Source organism: Anguilla anguilla, chromosome 3 (assembly GCF_013347855.1).
Source record: "Anguilla anguilla isolate fAngAng1 chromosome 3, fAngAng1.pri, whole genome shotgun sequence".
NCBI classification, from domain to species: Eukaryota; Metazoa; Chordata; class Actinopteri; order Anguilliformes; family Anguillidae; genus Anguilla; species Anguilla anguilla.
In genome coordinates, this window is record NC_049203.1 from 2,369,570 (window position 1) to 2,389,801 (window position 20,232).

Below are 20,232 nucleotides of genomic sequence, written 5' to 3' on the forward strand. Positions count from 1 at the left end.
TACACGCTCACCTTTTCTCCTTTGGTGCCCGGTAGGCCAACCAATCCCGTGGCGCCAGGAGGACCCTGTGGGCGGAGACAAAATCTCTCAGTCTGATTGGTTCTGAGACAGGTGAGTTAAAGCGTGACATAAAGAGGTGATCTGCTCTGCTATGACACATAGCGGACAGTAGAGGGCGCCAACTCACCGGCAGCCCTGGAGGACCGCTGGCCCCTCTCTCTCCCTTCATGCCCACTCCTGGCTCGCCCTGAAAAACAGCACAATGACATCAGCACACAACAATACAACACACAACTGCACACACAACATACTTCAGCACACAGCAGTACAACACACAACTGCACACACAACACGCAACAGCACACACAACATACTTCAGCACACAGCGATACAACACACAACTGCATACACAATACATAACTGCGCACATAAGAGCACACACAGCACGCAACACACAACTGCACAACATTCCATGGTGTCCCTGAAACAGGAAGAGAATTCAGGTCACTTTTCAGTGTTGATTTACCTCTGACCTTTGACCTTCTCAGAGTAAAAGAGGACACTCACCATGATGCCTGGAGGCCCTGGGGGGCCAGGAGGTCCCGGCAGAGAGATCATCTGGACCTAAAGAGTAACATCAATAACATCACGTTTATGAAATAACACATATATAGCTAGCATTCGCAGCAGTACTTTAATAAAGTGATACATCAACACCAGACCATGGGGCACTAGAACAGCCCCTGATCAGCAGCCCTCCAGGGCGTGTTCTGCGGGACAGACTCACCAGATTATCCTCAAACGTGGAGTCTCCCTTCTCCCCTTTCTGCCCATCGACACCCTGAGGCACAAACAGAGGGCATTATCATTTATTATCATAGAGGGAACAAACAATCATTATCATAGAGAGAATTAACATTCATTATCACAGAGGGAAGTAACATTCATTATCACAGATGGAATTAACATTCATTATCACACAGGAATTAACATTCATTATCACAGAGGGAAGTAACATTCATTATCACAGATGGAATTAACAAGCATTATCACAGAGAGAATGAACATTTATTATCATAGAGGGAACAAACATTCATTATCACAGAGGGAAGTAACAAGCCGCTGTAGCAGAGTAAAATGAGTTTCATTTCGGGATGTGTCTAATGCACCCATGCTCACCGGAGCCCCGGAGAGGCCCATCTCGCCCTTCTCTCCTACTGTCCCGGGATCCCCGACTTCACCCTTCACCCCCTTGGGACCCTACGGAGGTCAAGGGTGAGAGGTTAATTTGACAAAAGGGGGACAAAAAAACGGTATATCAACACTGTTTTGAGTTTGATGAAAAAATAAATCTGTAACTTCGTGACATACTTCATACACTGGTATTCTTACACTGAAACACATTGAGGTGGAAAACAACAACAACAATAACAATAATAATCATAATAATAATAATCATAGTAATAATAATTCACCTTTTCTCCATCCACTCCAGATGGGCCAGGTAAGCCTAACTCTCCCTGTCCAAAGAAAAATAAACATAAAATCTCCAAGTTAATGTTTCACCCATAACTCACCGTCAGGAGGCCTGGACTTGTATTTAAGAAGCACCTAAGAACAGGAGCAGCACTGATCTAAGATCTAAGACCGGAGGATGACAGAGTGCCGACTTCAAAACATAAAAGTGCAAAACAATTCTGTGTGAAGACCAGGTACGCTCACAAATGAATCTCTCACTGCTTAGCCATTAAATAACCTAACCTAAAGGTCCATCAAAATGCTTGATTTAACAGTCCTGTCATACTTTATTCAGTCTATAAGGATATCTACGATACAGAGCACAAACATGTGATATCATGCATTGATAGGATGGCATCAGTCCTCTGAACAGCGCCCCCTAGCTGAGCTGTCCAGATATTCATGAGGCAACATGAATACTCAGTCTGTAGTGCTTTAATAAGTTCATATCCAGGTAATAACAGCTGAGGCAGGGGATTACCTTGGGACCTTGCTCACCAGGTGGGCCTGGGAGACCCGGGGGCCCAGGTGGACCCTGTGGAAAAGGAGAAAATTATTCATTTAAATTTGGCATCTCTGAATGTCCATTTGTATATTAGCACGCATGCTATGTACATGCATGCTAATATACGTCCCTGCTGCCAGCTCGGGAGGAGCGAAGACAAACTCACAGTCACCTCCTCTGAAACAGGAGACCCAATCATACGCGTGCGCAGAGATGCAAGCGCCCGGATGACCCACAGGGGTCGCTCGAGCAACGAACACCGCTATCCTGGCCGACTGAATCCGTCCCATATGTCCCTCAGCGGACACAAAGCCAGTTACGTGCCGCCCCTGCAGGGCTGCCGGCCACATTCGGCACTGGCGCAGGCCGGATCTGGCCCCAGTCCGCGGTGCCCACTCGCGCACCACAAGCGGTGGTTTTACCGAGTCAGCTACCCAGCAGCCCCGTGAAACGGAACTCTAACTCAGAGGTTGCAGGTTCGATTCCCAGCTGGGGCAACGCCATTGCATTATCAGCCAGGGTACTTGACCTGACTTGCTTCAATAAATAACCCAGTCGTAAAAATGCTTTGTATCTAAAAAAAAAAAAAATTTTTTTTAAATAGTTGCTCTGGTTTAAGAGCATGTGTTATATGAGTAAATGCACTAAAATGTAAAAATAAACACTAAAATATAATTGCTATCCTCACAAACACGGTTTGCGGGGGACCAAAATGAACACGTGTTTCTTCAGCCACCCGCGGTGGTTACTGCAGTGTTTGCTCAGTAAGAGGGCCCTGTTACGAGAGATGCCATTGGCAGTTTGCCCTGTAAGAGGGCCCTGTTACGAGCGATGCCATTGGCAGTTTGCTCTGTTACGAGCGATGCCATTGGCAGTTTGCCCTGTAAGAGGGCCCTGTTACGAGCGATGCCATTGGCAGTTTGCCCTGTAAGATGGCCCTGTTACGAGCGATGCCATTGGCAGTTTGCTCTGTTATGAGCGATGCCATTGGCAGTTTGCTCTGTTACGAGCGATGCCATTGGCAGAAGGCCACCACGTAACCCTGTCTGTTCTCAGCTGTCAGTGGCTTAAGCAGGGCACTGTTTTCCTCCATGAATCTCCAGGCTGTGGTTTTGGGGTGCTCTGGGGGAACTCTGGGCCTGAAGGCTTCGCTCCAACAGCCCTGTAGAACAGCTGAAGTGCTTCTGCAGCACTTTTCATGTTACACTTGTACCTCCATTGAGCACTTATATCGCACTTGTATCGTTATCTTAATGTTGTAGCTTGCTGTCATGCCTCCTAGTTTGACTTAGCATAACTTTCTGATCTAGCCTATGCTTACTGTGTGAACTGGACTCCGGCTATGAATGACTCTTACATAATTGCACCTTATCGGACCTGTATTTTGTAGTTGTTCCAGTGACCTTATTGCACATCTCTTTGGATAAAAGCGACTGCCAATTAAATGTAATGTAATATAAGCCTTTCACTTTTTTGTAATCCTACAAGTAAATATGTACAGTCGTGTTCAGTTATTCATAGATGTTCAAGCAGCAAGAAACCGTCAAACTGCTCTACTCAGCCCCGCCATGGCGTAATATGCTTACCATGACAGAAAAGAAAAGAAAAGGAAAGGAAAAAAGAAAGAATAACAGGGAAAAGATGTTGAAAGAAAGAAATGTGCAACTACTGGTGGTTGGTTAACGTCGAGCTTACATTCCGCTAAACTTCGCGTTTGCCACAGCCATATTGACGATGACATTTTTATTACCAGTGACTTTTTTGGGGTAAAGATTCAATTATAAATCTGAAGCATCGAGTCAGAACTGATTATGGAAATCGTTAGACAGACGACAAAATAAACAAATAAATAAATAAATACTCAAGGCATTCCCAGCACATAGAGGTACAAGCGTCCCAGAAACACAACGCCAACGCGATTATTCAGAAGCAGCACACATCGCATATATCATGTGTTCAACCGCATCTACAGTACGGGACCCGCCGCCAGCACAGGACCCACGCAGACTGAAAACCCCAAACAGCTGCAGAACGAGCTCTTATGGGGAACAACATTCCTCTGTCACACACAGTTAGTTGATCCGTACTCACAGAAAGGGGGAAAAAATGTTGGACAGAGGAGTGAAGCAATCAACCAATCCAAAAACCACATAAAAATTACATTATTTCTATTATTCACACACAGTGTCCCAGCTGTTAAGTTATGGTTTGATTTACTTTTGATGGTAATATTTAATTTTTTTCCCATGTCAGTGCAAGCTTGGTGTCTCTTGCCAGGACAAACACAAAGCTTCTTCAGAAAAATTATATATTTAATATGTGAATTCCTCTGCCTGCTGTGACGGTTTGTGATGAATATTAGAAATGCTAGGTCATGTTCCCCCGGTGTCTACAAACACAAAGGAGGCTTTTATTAATCCTGAATGCTATAATCTTGAAGCAATGAAATATGAAAATAATATTGGTCCCCAGGGGGGATTTTTTGAGTTCGTAATTTTTTTCGTCCTTGTTGGCTTTTTCTTTTTTTCGTTTCCACCCCCGTTTCTATGACAACGATAATGCTTTGCAAACACGATCTCGGCCAAGTTTTGACAGCGCAAATGACACCACCCACAAAGACGATTTAGAACAAATAAAATTAACGGATAAATGTTGCGAGTGGCGCATGCCGGTTACTGCCGAGCCCCCTTGCGCCAGTATTCCCGCGAGCCGCATAAACAAAGTAAGAATCCAGCTTTCAGGGCCACAATGAAACCGCGAAACATTTTGTTTCTGCGCCTAGCTCTCCGCGAATTGGGTTTTAACGGTTTTTTAATATGAGTGTTTCTTCACGCCTGGATCACGTTTCAAAATGGTGACAGCTTCAAGGAGGCGCCCTTAACATTTTACGGGTTGAGTTCTGCTGGTAGCTACAATAAAATTCTGCACAGATGACAGAAAGTATGTCTTTACAGGCAGAGCTGTCAATGAGTGGAACGGTTTATACAGTGGAGGCAGAAACCGTCGGGGTGTATAAGGTCAGACTTGACGCTCTGCTGGATAATCTTTGGTTTGTAGCTGAATTATGAGTTTAGGTGGGCTGAACAGCTTGTTCTCACAATTATGTATTGTTACGTTCTTATGTCTCTAGATTGGCTGAATGACTTGTTCTCCCTATTATGTATTCTTATGATCTGCTGTTTTTTTGGTTTTTAGCATCTTGGGGAAAAACTATTGGTGGGACAGAAAATTACATCTACAATCCATCAGATGAATTATGTTAGAGATACTACGCACAGCACTGCAAACATTCATGCAACACACACACACACACACACGCCTGCACGCAAATACACTCATGCACACGGGCGCACATTCACACACACACACACACACACACTCACTCACTCACCCACCCACACACTCATGCGCACATACACACACACACACACACACACACACACACAGATGCAGTGTGCATGGGGAGGCAGGCAGGGAGGGGTGCAGATTCAGGAGCATTTGGGGGCAGAATCACACCCAAAAACACATGCTGTTGCTGAAGTTACCGAGACACTGATGGTGTGGATGGCCTGCCAGGGAAGAGAACAAGAACGTGTTGAGCTTGTTCGAGCACTTACAGGAAGCCGATGCTGAACCAAAGTTCTCATGGGAAATGTAGTCCAAAAACTGGAGGTCTTTGGAGCATGTTCAAACTAATCATCCACTTCGTCTCCCATGCCCACTGAACCCAACTCTGCTTAGGTACCCGTTACAAAGCACCATTGTGTATGCACTTGTAGCACTAGCACAACATTCAGATACAGTCATGGTGCAAACAAGAAGAATAAAACAAAACAAAAAAAAAAACAAAGGACATTGATATGCATTGAACAAATGAACCACTGTGACAAATGGCTGAGGTATTTAGGTAATTAGAAGTGCAAAGGGGAAAATGCCTTTAAAGTTGGTTTGAGAGGACATTTTGCACTTCTAAATGCATTCCACATGAATCTGTTCAGATTCGGGGTCCAAACACCGGCCAAAAGGTTGTGCTTGTTACTCTTTAACAAGCAAACCCTTCAGACGCTCAAACCAGACAGCCATTTACACAAACTGATCACCACGGGAAGGAATGTGGGGTTTACTGCAAGAAGGTTTTTTATGAAGGTGAGTTCATGGGGGGTAGAGAGAGACAGAGAGGGGAGAGAGTGAGAGAGAGAAAGGAGAGGCAAGAGAGAGAGGTTTGGTCAGGATGGGGAAAGGGGTGTTTTTCCTGAAGTGTAACACTGCACGTATACACTATATAAGAGCTACGATGCTGTGTGTAAGAAAATAAATATGAGTATATAGGGTTGCTGGGTGGCCCATCATGTTAAAGCACTGCTGTAGTGAATGGATGGGCCCCATGATGCGGGGTTGAAGCCAGACCGTGCCAGCGCACACTGCGGATGGCAATCCTGAAGGGTAACCCACGATCGGCTGCAAACTGCCCCTCCCTGTGTGTGTCGGCTGTGTCCGGTCCCCCTCCGGTCACACACGGGGGCAACACTCACCCGAAAGGCCTCTTGAAGCTTCCCGCCAAAGTCGATGACTTCACTAGAGCCCTGTGCACCCTTCTCCCCAGGTACGCCCTGCCGCAGAGGAACGCAGAGGCGTGCGATGCGGTTGTTAGGGTGCGGCAGCTTGTTGCTATGTGCACTCAATGTAAAAGTTTCTCTGAGTACAACACGGAGGATAACTAAAAATTTTTATAAATGTTTCCCAGTAAGGTTCCATATCACAGAGGAAGGGGGGCCTGCCCTCCGACCCTTTTCACTTTTTATAACTTCCTGTGTTTCAGCCCCAGTTGTCAACCAGCGTGTAGTCATGGTTACAGCTGGGGCTAACTCCATTTGCCTCCCCCCCCCTCCCCCCCCCCCCCAATTCAATAAATTAAAAGAAATTTAAATGTCAGTTGATGAACCAAATTGCAGCTCAATTCTCCTGAATTGACCTCTATCACCATGGCTACGGTTCGGTGTTCTGTGTTGGTGTGTAGTCAAGGTTACGGGACTTCTTAGCAGACCACTCACCATCTCTCCCTGGAGGCCCATTTCTCCTGCATCGCCCTTATCTCCCTGAGAAGAGCAGAGGGATAATCAGCATCCATGACCCAACACCGCTCCCCCATATCACACACCTGTACCCATAACACACACCTGTACCCAGCTTAGCCTCTATGGATTAGGTACCCCCACCAGGTTAAAACATACCCATCCCCAAAAATACACATACCACTCACCCAACAGGGTCAAACCTTTACTGGCGTTCTTACCTTCAGTCCATCCACCCCTCTGTCCCCCCGAGCTCCTGGCTCCCCCTGGTGGACACAGAGTGGCAATGTGTGAGAACCAGAGGAGCGGTCAACTAGGAACACTACTGACATCAGGGCTACAGGAACTCAATGTGAGTTCAACAGGGAGCTGACTGCAGGGCTACAGGAACCCAATGTGTGCTCAACAGGGAACTGACTGCAGGGCTACAGGAACCCAATGTGAGCTCAACAGGGAACTGACTGCAGGGCTACAGGAACCCAATGTGAGCTCAACAGGAAACTCACCACCGAGATACAGGGGTGTATAACTCAAGTCCTGGAGGGCCTCAGTGTCTGTAGGTTAGGGGTGCCACCAGGGATTTTTGAAACAAGGGGGAGAAGTGTTCTTAAAAAAATGTGGGGAAAAAAGGAACATCTCCAGAGCAGGGCAGGGTGATAACCCTGACACGAAAAAGGGGGGGGGGGAGGGGGGTGGGGTAAAATCTGGACATGAAAGGAGAGGGGGGCAAAGAACAGGACAGGGATTACGACTAATCTGGGGATGAGCATCAGGATGAAAGGAGAGGCAGAGAGGAGGAGATAAGGAGGCGCCTGTTCCCAGGGCAACGCCTAGCTTTCAGGCCACAGATACGGAAAACGTCGTTAGCGGCATTAGCGTCATCATCTGACCTTCGACCCCGGGGGTCCCTGGGGCCCAGGAACTCCCGGCGCGCCGTCTCCACCCTGCGAAGGAAGAGGACGCGCGCTCTGACACGTGGACACAGACACGCGGATGGACTTGTGCTTCGGAACGTGCTTCAGATTTGGCTCACGACAATAACCAGAACCTGTTATAGTTTACAGCCCTTATGGGTATGGGTAAGATTTGCAGCTATTCCAGTGAGCGAAAAGCAAACTGCATACACATTATACTTCTCAGATCTAGACCTCATACAATGTTCAGAATACCCAATAACTCTACCCAATGAATCAGCACTTCCTACAAAAACACTTGTTTGAACTTAAAATGTAAAGAATGTTTGAAGATTTAGGCTATGGGCTTGTGGACTGGATGTCAGTTGTTGTCAGTTGAGGTGGTGTAGGGTGAGGGTGGTGACTGGTTGGGGGAGGAGGGCTAAGGGTGGTGATTGGTTGTTCTGCAGTTGCAGGTGATAGTTTGTGTGGCAGCAGCAGGTTACTTACATGTTTTCCAGGTGGACCGCTTGGTCCCTGAGTTAGAAAAGAGGAAAAATAAAAATAAAGAAAACTCATATTAAAAAAGAAATTGTCTTTTATACAGTGTTTTTATACATATGTATGTATAAATAATTGGGGAAAAAAAACACGCATTGTGCACAACCAAGCTGAAACATGCAGCTGAATTACCTCAGTCCCATCTCTTCCAGGAGCACCCTGAGGGAAAAAGAAAATTCAGTGCCCTGTAGGAGCTGCTGCAGATTTCAAACATGTGCAGCACAACATGCATTCTGTATGGCCACCACAAGGTGTCACTGCTTCTTAAGGAGGAGATGTCAGTAATGTAGAGGGCATGAGAACTCCGGGCATATACAGCTATACACGGACCTGAAGAGTGAGGAAGACTGCTGTGCCGAAGAATGCCTTTATTTCTTTCAATACCTTTGCATGTAAATCACATGTGTATAACCTATAAGTCCTAGAGGGCCCCCGTGTCTGCAGGTCAGGGGTGACACCAGGGATTTTGGGCCTTCTGAAAGGATCACACATTGGGCCACACCACCCAAGAAAATCCTGTGTTCTAATATTTCTGTCAGTCAGGGCCCTTGGAATCATCCTAACTACCCCCCCTCCCCCCCCCCCCCCCCCCCCGTTACGGCACTACTGCAGCAGTTTTATACGGCTTCCTTTAAAGATTATTCTGAGAAACAGGGTCAGCCCTGGCCACCTCAACTCCTTTGGCTGAGGGATGTGTTGACCGTGGCATTATGATTGTACGGTAGCCTCTGAGAGGGAATTAAACCAACAGAGCTGTTCTTGGCCAGGGGATCTCAACGTCGGTCTTGGGGGACCCCGTGTGTGCGCTAGTTTCCTTTAAAACCGCAAGGGCAATCGCTGAAATTGCGACACTCACTGAACTGCCGGCTAATCCACGACGAAAAGGCAGTTCTCCCTGCCTCGCCCATCTTAATTAAACCAACACCTACAGCAAACAGAACCGGCAATTTGGAATGGTTTGAAAACAGGAAAGGGGAACGTGAACGATCGCAGTGTGGAACGCGAGGCCAGGCTAGCCCCCAGAGCCGCCAGGCTAGTCCCCAGAGCCGCCAGGCTAGCCCCCAGAGCTGCAGGCTAGCCCCCAGAGCCGCCGGCTAGCCCCCAGAGCCGCAGGCTAGCCCCCAGAGCCGCCAGGCTAGCCCCCAGAGCCGCCAGGCTAGCCCCCAGAGCCGCCAGGCTAGCCCCCAGAGCCGCCAGGCTAGCCCCCAGAGCCGCCAGGCTAGCCCCCAGAGCTGCAGGCTAGCCCCCAGAGCCGCCGGCTAGCCCCCAGAGCCGCAGGCTAGCCCCCAGAGCCGCCAGGCTAGCCCCCAGAGCCGCCAGGCTAGCCCCCAGAGCCGCCAGGCTAGCCCCCAGAGCCGCCAGGCTAGCCCCCAGAGCCGCCAGGCTAGCCCCCAGAGCCGCCAGGCTAGCCCCCAGAGCCGCCAGGCTAGCCCCCAGAGCCGCCAGGCTAGCCCCCAGAGCTGCAGGCTACCGTGTCCTCACTGCGAACGGGATTTCGGGAAACGGAGGGATGAAACACAGGAGTTACAGAAGAGAAAAGGAACGAGAGAAAAGGATATTCTTTGATATTCCTGACGCGGCGACATCTGCGCGCAAGATGGAGGGGAGGAATTCATTCACTTTTATTTCATTATGTCTTTTCGTATTTCACAATTCTTCCTCTTCTTCTTCTTCTTCTTCTTCTTCCCCTTTCGTCTTTTAAATCAATTTGAAATGTGACTTTTGGAAGGAGCTCAGAGGAGAACAATGGCCCCGTCTGTCTTTGCTGATGGACTTTCATCCGGACGCATATCCTGTGTTTTTATTCCCCCCCCCCCCACCCCCCCATGTGGGGTTTTATTTTACCGCTTGAATATGTCATCTTTTATTCTCACCCTGTCGAATCCCGCCCGTCAGTGTTCTCCCCACTTCACAGCAGCGGGAGGGACGGGATGCGTCGGATTTCCCGAAAACTTCGGGAGAACAGGAACGAGCGCGCGGGCTCACCCCCAACCGCACATTTTGCACGCTGCGATGCTTTGACCTTTGAAGTGATAAACCTAATTTGGGAAAGCAGGGTTTAGCCGAAAAGCGGGGGCTGTTGTTTCACGAGAAGAGAGCCAAAAGAGTTACTGACGCAGAGATTGGGCCATATCTGTTACAGGCCCCGATGGGATGGGGGGGGTGGGGGGGGGGGGGTTCTCTTACACAAAACCAGATGAGAAGAAGGGCACCAGCCTGCTGTTTTTGCTTCGTACCCGAGAGCCTCGACGTGTTGTTGGTGTAGAGAGCCGCCTGCTGTCTGAGGGGCTTCTGTGTGCTGAGTTTGCCCCCCCCGATTTCCAAATACTCCCCACCCCCCCAACCCTCCCCTCGTCCATCAATGTGGGACAGACCCTAATAGAGGAAGGCAATAGTGAAGCTGGACAGAGAAACTCCTGGTGCTCCACAGGAGACCTCCTGGTGCTCCACAGAGGAACTCCAGGTGCTCCACAGAGGAACTCCTGGTGCTCCACAGAGGAACTCCTGGTGCTCCACAGAGGAACTACAGGTGCTCCACAGAGGAACTCCTGGTGCTCCACAGGGGAACCCCTGGTGCTCCACAGGGGAACTCATAGATTCCGCTTTTTCTCACAGGGGTAACGGGAATCGTACCGGTTCTCCAGCAGGTCCTCGTGGTCCGTCCTTCCCAGTGTTCCCAGGGGGTCCTCTGGGGCCTGGGGTTCCGGGGGTTCCTGGGAGCCCCGGTGGTCCGGGGGGGCCAGACTGCCCTTTATCACCCTAAAAACCCCACCATGGGAAACAAGGCCAGAGAGAATTTATCAGTCTTGCAAACACGCACAGACACATGCACACGCACACTGTCCTGCAGGTTTGCACTCCAAGCCCAACAGAGCACGATTCATTCGACCGCAGGAGATCTCATTGAGCAGCAAATGAATAGAATCAGGTGTGCCAAATTAGAGCTGAAATGGAAACCCGCAGGACGGTGGATTCTCCTGCAGCAGACCATCCCGTTAACAGCCCGACAGCCCCTGTGACTCTACACCGTGCGTCTCATTGACTGACTGTTGGCAGAACTTGAGCTGTCAGTCTTGGCCAGAGCCGCACAGCACAGCTCAGCTCGAACCCGCTGCCAGTCACAATATTTTCTCCCAGACAGTCATTTGGGTTGAATACTGCGGTGAAGTGCAAAAACAGAGGGCCTTACCCCCAAAGCGATTTCATCAAGAATTTATTTTATAGCCCCGGAATAGAAAAAACTATTTTTTTGTTCGGTAATTAGAATAGTTCTGGTAGGGATAATATGTAAAAATAAAAAAAACTTTTTTTTTTTGTACCAACAAAGCAAATTTATTCAGAGTAATGAAAAACACACACATTCCAAAAGGGGCTTCAGCATGTTTGTTTTTCTCCCTTTTTGTCTCTTAGTTTGAAACAGACGTTTATTTCAAAAAGCAGCACTCATTAATGCAAGAAATATCACAGATGCAGAAGACCATGGTCCAGCAGTCAGAGAAACAGAGAGAGAGAGAGAGAGAGATAAAGGAAGACCAGTTGGGGGGGGGGGGTTAAGAGATAGGTAGAGGCACAGAGTGGACACACACACACACACACACACACACACACACACGCACACACGTGCGCTTGTAACCATGCTACCTTCAGTAGGGGCCTCTGAAAGTTGTGCAGGTCTCCAGAGAGAAAGCCATGGTCGAAACGAGGGAAGACCATCTGGGACAGACGTCAGGAAGAGAGGGAGGAAGACAGGGCCGCAGAGAAGGTAGAAAAACCAAGACAGAGAGAGAGAAAGAGACAGATTAGATCAGATTAAAAAGGGGATGACATCCCAGGAAAGGAGGGATGACTCAGGAAGGGAAGATCCCGCGTTCCTCGCTGAGGAGAGAAAGAAAGAAAGAAAGAGAGGGTGACGGAGGGGAGCCGCAGGCGTCCGTGAGGAGGTGGACGCCACGGCGTCGCAGGTACGGAGAGAGAGAAGGGACAAACCTTCAGCGTCAGAATCTGATTACTGAGCAGATTTGCGGAGCTTCCAGGAGCTGGGGGTCCCTGGGGGTGAGGAAGTGGGGGGGGTAGAGAGTGAGTATTTTAGGGGTTCAGACACACACAGCCACAGATCGAACGCCCCCCCCGACATCACCAAAACCTGACCTGGACTCTCAGTAACGAGAGATCTGGGCGTGTCACTGCGTCGCAGTGCTAAACGGCTCATAGCACGTGCTGCATTTAAACAACACGCGTTAATCAAGCAGGTCATCCACCGCCAACTAAGTTATTTAAAAAAATTTTTTTTTTTTTACATTGTTTCTGATGAATGATCAAAAATTGAAAGTTCTGTTTTGTTCTCTGCTGATGCCACTTTAAGTAGTGAATATGGGCTCCACAACAATAAGGAGAGTGATTTTCACAGATTTGTTTGTCATCCAGATTAACTCACGTTGTTCCTCCACTTTACAGTGCCCTGGGTCACCACAGCATATTCTGTAGTTCACAGTTTGTAAGTTCAAGCACTCTGTCTCAGCCAGTGCAACTGCAGCTGAGCCTTTCTTCCCGAAACGTGAAGAAAGTGATGGACGATATCAAAAGAAGTATCTTTCTCAAATCGTCACCCAAAGGGCCTAACCTGTCAGGGATAATTTTACACGGTGTGGCAGGTATTCCGTTAGATTTCTCTCAGAGGGGGATGCATGCATGTGTGTGTGTGCGTGTGGGGGGGGGGGGGGGGGGTGGGTTGCCAGATCCGCCATGTGGCTTGTGTTTGAGGAACGTTATGGTGAGATCAGGTGTCAAATTCACTCTTTCTTCACCCCTTCTGCCCTCACCAACCCCCCCCCCCCCACCCACCCACCCACATCCTTAATCCCCCCCCACACCCTAAAGATTCCTCCCTAAAGTCGCACACATGGTCTTTGCAGTAACCGTGGCAATCCTCGATAGTACCAGCTGCCCTTTGGGTTCGAGTGGCGTGTGCCCGACTGGAGGACAAACAGCGATTCAGCGAATCACCTGCTTCCCCCAGGAGACTGTGCCAAGGAGCGGGGAGGAGGCTTTTAAAGAAAGAAAGAAAAAAAAAAAACCAGAAAAAAAAACAAAAATGTTCTGCTCGAAACAGAGGTGCTTAGAAACGTTTCAATCCCCTGCTTCAAAGGGGTTTTTATGCGTCTGAGGGATTCGGGTCGGGTCGGGTGCCAGGAGTGACAGGCGTCTCGGGAATCGAACCGGGCCGGTGACGCACCTCCTCGCCCGTCAGCGAAGGGATCAGGCGCGTTCCAAAGAGCACGTCTCATTAGGGACAGCATTAATGAAGATTAACGAGCTCTGACTGGCTGGGCAAGGCAGGGGGGGGGGGGGGGGGGGAGTCACAGCATCCTCCAATCAGACGAGAGTCTGCTCCCACGGGGAAACTCCACTGCAGGTGATCACCTGATCGACCCAGCTGCAGAGGACAGAGTCCGGGGGGTGGGGTTCACCTTCACCTTTGACTCGTCGGTCAAAGTGCCCCCCCCCCCCCCCCGGATTCCGAGAAGCCTGCTCTTGTTTTTCCAGCTTCGTCTGACGCTTGACCGCAGAGGTCACAGGCAGATGTGAGCCCCTCGCATCGCATCGCATCGCATCGCCGTGTACGCGCGCGGCCGTCGAACCCACGCTTCACTTTTCCGTTTAACGTTAGATATGTCGAGCTAAGTGGATGATAGCTTCGTGATTTGCGGGAACGAGAGACACTCCAAGCTCCAAATTGCCCTGAACCCCCTCAGGAAACGCCGCGGGTAACGGCTGGATTAAAAGAAAAACAAAATGAGAAAGAAAAAAAAAAGGCCATGAATTTTTAGAGCTTTTTTTCCGACCGCAACTGGAAATTATATCCCAATAGACACCCCTGTGGCCCAGCGAGGAACCAATTTCTCTCTTTCCTTCTCATAACTCTCTTTTCTTCTCATTCCTTTTTTTTTTCCTCATTCCTCTCTTTTTTCTCATTTCTTCTCTTTCTCTCCCCCCGCCGTAGGCCCGAGAGGAACCTTAAGACCCAACGGGGTGCGTTTCAGCGGAGATGACCACTGTCATGTGACAAGCGTTTCAGCCAATCAGGAGAGCGCGTGAGGATGTTTGGGGGTGTGGAGAGCATAGGAGATCTCCGTTGGGATGGAGGTACGGGTCAGAGGGTCTGGCCCGAAAGATTTAGGCCTTGCAGAACCTCCAACCCTCCCACCCCCCCCCCCCCCACAAGGAGCCAGGTCAGAACCGATGTAGCCAACCGCAAACCGCGTGCACAACAGGATCCGTTCTGACCCCGGTACTCCCGACAAATTAGACTAGTGCCCTCTTCGATCAAAACTCCCAGCCTCCCAGCCTTGATGCAGCTGCTGAGGAAGACTGCATTCATCAAGGAGGACTATTAAAGACGGTCTGAAACCACATTTAAAGCGCTTCCACTGCAGCGCATGTGTCTGCGATCGTCCGGGACGCCGTCTTCGAGCACTTTGGGCATCCACGGCACACATGCAGGGAATACGAGCGGGGCGGAAACGCTCTGGTTCTGTTGGGAAATCAGATGTGCGGCCCCGTTGTGCTCCGTCACAGGAACCACAAGAATGTCACTTCTTCGCAATCAAAGGTTCTCTCGTGATTGACGAGTCAGAGGCCCCCGTAGAATAGGGCATTGTGGGACGCCGGTTCCTCCAGCAGTTGTCAATGGTTTATTTCTTGAAAAAAAAAACATATGCTACACAGCACAGTGTGAGTTAACAACACCTTTGTCGAATAAATGACCTCAGCCCCCCCCTTCAGAAAAAAGAAGACAGTAATTCAACCAAGCCATTTAACTGGGGTTTCACCCTGAATTGTGAAAGACGTGGTTCACTGGATGCTATGTTCTCCCTCAAAGGGAAAGAACAGTCTATTCTCTGGTTTTGAGCTGACATTCCTGCCTTTTACTGATGGGTTTTATTACCAGCGTTACATTTTTCTTATTTCTCTCCTTCACAGTTGAGGTTTTTAAGACCCTTATACCACAAGGTTTTCACCACAACAGCACTGGAAGGGTTTCCGAACCCACTGCCACACCGTAAAACACACAGAATAGTTTTTGCTATGATGTGAAAAGGGGTTTACATGGCAAAGGACCAGTAGAGAAAATCAGGCAGCAATATGCAACCTGCCAGTTGCAATAAAGCAGCTAAAGTGCGTGTGTGTATGTGGGTACATATATATTTATTATATATATATATATATATATATTATAAATATATATGTAGGCATGTATGTGTGTGTCTGTGTGTACACATTTATGCAAATGTACGAGTACATGTAAACGTGTGGGTGTATGTATGTCGGGGTGTGTGTGTGTGTGCATGGGGTGGGTGTGTGCGTGTGTGTGTGTGTATGTGCATGTGCATGGGGTGGGGGTGTGTGTGTATGTGCATGTGCATGGGGTGGGGGTGTGTGTGTATGTGCATGGGCTGGGGGTGTGTGTGTATGTGCATGGGCTGGGGGTGTGTGTGTATGAGCATGGGGTGGGTGTGTGTGTGTGTATGTGCATGGGGTGGGGATGTGTGTGCGTGTGCATGGGGTGGGTGGATGTGTGTGTGCATGCGTGTGTGTGTGTGTGTGCATGGGCTGGGGGTGTGTGTGTGTGTGTATGAGCATGGGGTGGGTGTGTGTGTATGTGCATGGGGTGGGGATGTGTGTGCGTGTGCATGCGTGTGTGTGTGCATCGGGTGGGGGTGTGGGGCAGTTTAAGGTTAAGTAGCAGATGACTAATGGCAGCTGTGGGAGATTTGTACTCGTGTAGCAATTTTCCCGTCTCCTTCCTTTGGTTCCTGATTAGTGATGGCCCATAATTCCACTCTGCTGCGAGACGTCAGGGAAGGGGGTTAGAGAGAGTGTGTCATTCTAAGAACAGATTCAATAGTGTTGGAGAGCACACTGACACACGTAATTTCACATACACAGAACCCTTTTCACAAGGCTCATCCCTCCATATGGTTCATCCTGTTTATTTTCCCTTCCTTATTTCTAATATTTTATTCTGTCAACCTGTTAAACCCTTTGAAGAGACGGCTCTTTGGAATGTTTTTTTTTTTCTTTTTTTCAAAATTCTAAGTCAGTGTTCCAGAACTCTGTTGCTTTCAGGAACCAGCAGTGATTGTGACATCAGCATTAGAATGTTCCGTTAAGAACATTCTAATCACATGTCTGTGACCTCACACCTTAAACGCTTGTTCCATCTCACTGCACTCCCTGCATTCCGTTCAGCAAAGTACTGCTGCCGTTTGGCCAATGTGAAGCAAGCGCCACTGAATAAACAAATCTCTACTCGACAGTGTGGCTGGCTGACTTACCCGGGGTCCGACATCTCCTTGGTCACCCTACACAGAAGCAACAGAGAAGAAGGTGTCAAACAAGGACAGGTAGGAAAAAAATTATGCTCATTAGTATTTTAACAAGTAATCTCAACAAGTATTTAAGCCTTATATTTAGACTTATTTCTATTACTTCGCTAAACACGACAAAGATATTGCCAATGGGGTAAGAAAATTTAACTTGTCAAGCAAACAGTAACTTAAAGCAAGCCAATGTTTTCTTCTATCTGAACTTCTAAGTTCGAGTTTCTTTTAGTGCCACACAGCTAGGCTAGTGGAACTGATTTCCAGAACAGCTGTTACAAGAGCTCAATGCAATTCACTGTAAACACAGTAAAGTGCAAAAAACGAAAACAGACCAAACATAACAATAAAAAAAGCACTTCCACATGGATACTGTTCTAGTCACATGACAGGAAGTGCTTGATGGCAATTCAAGGGGACTGAGGGAGATGAGTTCAGTATTTTTTATGAGTGACATGGAAGGGACATTTCCCTCCACATTAAGACTGAGCAGAGAGTCACTGCGTTTGTCTCGTTGCGTTTGTCCGACTCAACAGCTGCGATTAGGAAACATGGAACTTCACAAAAAAAATTTGCAAAAGCAAACCAGCCGGGGCTTCAGAGAAGTGGAACTTGCGCAATTTCTGGCGTTCCCCCCCTACTCTCACGCCGCAAACCAGCAGCAGCAAGGTGGAGAAGATCGGCGGATTTATTAAAAAAAAAAAAAAAAAGATTTTTTCTTTTTTTTTTTTGAGCCTTCTGGAAAATTCTGGCAGCTCTGAGGCAAAGATTGAGACTCCAGGGGCTGAGATCAGGAAGCAGGATTACCGAGTTAGCCGGAGAACTGCACTGGGTAAAACCCGGAACCGTCCCAAATCTGGAACGTGGACTGGATTCAAAAGCCATTCCGGGTTTTACACAGCCACAGTTATCCAGATAAATCTGTGATCCTGCTCTGTGATACAGGCTCCCTGTTATCCAAGCACCACTCAGGGCAGCTGAAATGCTCGCACATTTCGAGTGACACAGGTAACAAACAAGCCGCCCTGAACCATGAGAATCATTCCTTCTTCGGTAAGCGACAGGTGGCGTGTGTCCAGGCGCCTCACCTTATCTCCTTTGGGTCCTTCGGGGCCCTGGAAGAAGAAAGGAGAACAAAAACAAAATGAGTAAAACTCCACAGGTGTTTGGGGGGTATGACCTGGACAAAGACGTCCACACACAGTTACAACACTTCCAAACAAGCTCTAATGGTGCAGACAGCGTTTCAAAAGTCCTCCCTCCCTCCAGTGTCCCAATATTGGAGGAGACGAGTGAACGAGCTCACAGAACTGTACTGGTGAAGCAGCTTCAAACTCATCTCCTCCCCTCCTTTCCTCGGTAGGAGACGAGTGGTAGTGGGCGGAGTGGAGCAAAGGTGGTGAGGAGTGAAAACCAATGGGACACGCCCTGTGTCTCATCACTCAACAGCGACCCCTGCTGGTCAATCAGGCACTCACAGTTGGCCAGCGCAAGCTACAATTTAAGTGTCTTCCCCCAGTTTCCCAAGAATACCCATGTGAGTGCGTTCATCTGAGGACACTTGATCAAAGACCAGGGGCTTCATGCATACTGAGATTTTCTATCTTTAACCCCCCCCCCACCCCAATCTCAGGCACAATACCGTGAGTACAGACTGTTTATCTGATCTCCTTGTACTACCTAAAGATGAGCACTCACATTCGATCCTTTTTGCTGTGAACAAGTTGAGCTAATTCCACACGTGATAGACATTTATGAAAGAACTCTTAAAACTTACACAACAAAATGTTTGACATCTCCTTTTAGTGGAAACTAGAGCTTGGGAGGGTCGTTCAAACAAACCCCAAATTCATCATCATAAATTGTTTACATTCACCCCGGAAGATGCAGTTTGCTTGGCAGAGGTAGTTAAACAGAGGGCTAGTTATAATGGGTTTTTAAAGAGCCATTTTCAGACTCAGAAACTCTCTCCGTTCTACTGTTTAGTCTGTTATTTTAATCTATTTTATATTTCTCAGATTTTCTCTCCATCCACCCTGTTCAGGAAGCAGATATTCATTTATTTGGCTGGGCGCAGTGATGGATGACCAGAGGCTGACCAATGAGAAGAGACTGAGCTCATGTTCTAAAGGCTGCCTGACCAATCAGAGTGAGAAAAGGGGGATCACCGATGAGTTCTGACACACATAGCCCGACCAATCACGGTCTCGCCCGTGTCACCCTACCCGATCGATATTCACCAGAGATGCCTTCCCCATGGCACAGGTTCAGATGGGTTAAGGTGTGAATTAAACTCAAAGCAGTGCTTTACAGGTGTGTTCACAGACGGGCGTTCAGGTGCATGAGGTTAATGAGTTTAGCAGGGTGAGCAAACATACCTCGCTACCTTTCGGACCGAGGGGACCCTGTGAAGGTAGAGCGGTGGTTAATGAAGCGGCCCGCGTGGGTGGACGATGTCCTAAATGTTCAAAACGATGAAACGTGCTCATGCAGAAGGCAGTGGAGTGTGTTAATGGCGCTTCATGCCTCTTTTACTCTCTTTCCCTCTCTTTCTTTCTCTCTCTCTGCCAGGGTAAACACTCATGATGACTAACAGGTGAGCAACTCATCCTGCAAGGAGAACCATCCCACTGCCTCAGAGCCAACAGGGCTAGGATTAGGTACGAGTGTGTGTACGTTTTGTGTGTGTGTGTGTGTCTGTGCACACGTGTCTGTGCAGATGTGTGTGATTCTGTGTGTGTGTGTATCTGTGTGTACACATGTCTGTGTGGATAATTCTATGTGTGTGTGTGTATGTGTATGTTCTTGTGTGTTTATGCGTGTTTCTGTGTGTGTATGTTTTTGCGTGATTCTATTTGTGTGTGTGCGGGTGGGCAGAAGTGTGTATATGATTGTGAGTCTGCAGCTCTCATATAAGGACTGTGGTGCTGGTGCCTACCTACACCATGCAGCCTACAGCTCAGTCTGAATCTTATGAATCATTCTTATGAATCACTCTTATGAATCAATCCTATGATTCATAAACCTGTCACCACACATCACCGTTGGCTGATCGCAGAAATGAATACTCACGGGTTTGCCATCCAAGCCAAGAGGGCCCTGAAAGATCGAAAGGCATATTTTAGACCCCATATTTAACGGCATGAATTATTCTCTGAATATCCCACAAAAGGGGGGGGGGGAGGGTCATTACAGTATGGCCATAAATCTAAAGGACTATGCGGTTATGAAAAGCTTTATGAAACTTTACAGCGCTCGAAATAAATATGATATCATTCCAAGGGGCCTGGGGCTTGATGGAG

The 20,232-nt window shown here is 48.3% G+C and overlaps 1 protein-coding gene across 13 annotated transcripts in view; it reads right to left on the minus strand.

Annotated features, from left to right (window-relative positions):
• LOC118222576 (collagen alpha-1(XXIII) chain-like) overlaps window positions 1–20,232 on the minus strand; it is a 152,202-nt gene that overhangs the window by 7,481 nt on the left and 124,489 nt on the right. For 5 of the 13 annotated variants that reach the window (XM_035408266.1, XM_035408273.1, XM_035408275.1 and 2 more), the window contains 20 exons: window positions 20,003–20,029; window positions 19,309–19,335; window positions 18,019–18,045; window positions 16,886–16,912; window positions 12,192–12,263; window positions 11,184–11,309; window positions 8,682–8,708; window positions 8,499–8,525; window positions 7,986–8,039; window positions 7,317–7,361; window positions 7,075–7,119; window positions 6,556–6,633; window positions 5,569–5,592; window positions 2,000–2,053; window positions 1,476–1,520; window positions 1,180–1,260; window positions 788–841; window positions 568–624; window positions 188–247; window positions 12–65 (listed from right to left, as the gene is read on the minus strand). In XM_035408266.1, the coding sequence (XP_035264157.1) occupies window positions 12–65; window positions 188–247; window positions 568–624; window positions 788–841; window positions 1,180–1,260; window positions 1,476–1,520; window positions 2,000–2,053; window positions 5,569–5,592; window positions 6,556–6,633; window positions 7,075–7,119; window positions 7,317–7,361; window positions 7,986–8,039; window positions 8,499–8,525; window positions 8,682–8,708; window positions 11,184–11,309; window positions 12,192–12,263; window positions 16,886–16,912; window positions 18,019–18,045; window positions 19,309–19,335; window positions 20,003–20,029 (1,011 nt within the window). Of the gene's footprint in view, window positions 1–11; window positions 66–187; window positions 248–567; window positions 625–787; window positions 842–1,179; window positions 1,261–1,475; window positions 1,521–1,999; window positions 2,054–5,568; window positions 5,593–6,555; window positions 6,634–7,074; window positions 7,120–7,316; window positions 7,362–7,985; window positions 8,040–8,498; window positions 8,526–8,681; window positions 8,709–11,183; window positions 11,310–12,191; window positions 12,264–12,536; window positions 12,597–16,885; window positions 16,913–18,018; window positions 18,046–19,308; window positions 19,336–20,002; window positions 20,030–20,232 lie in introns of all 13 variants that reach the window. The other 8 variants (XM_035408270.1, XM_035408265.1, XM_035408274.1 and 5 more) reach the window with 6 other exon arrangements.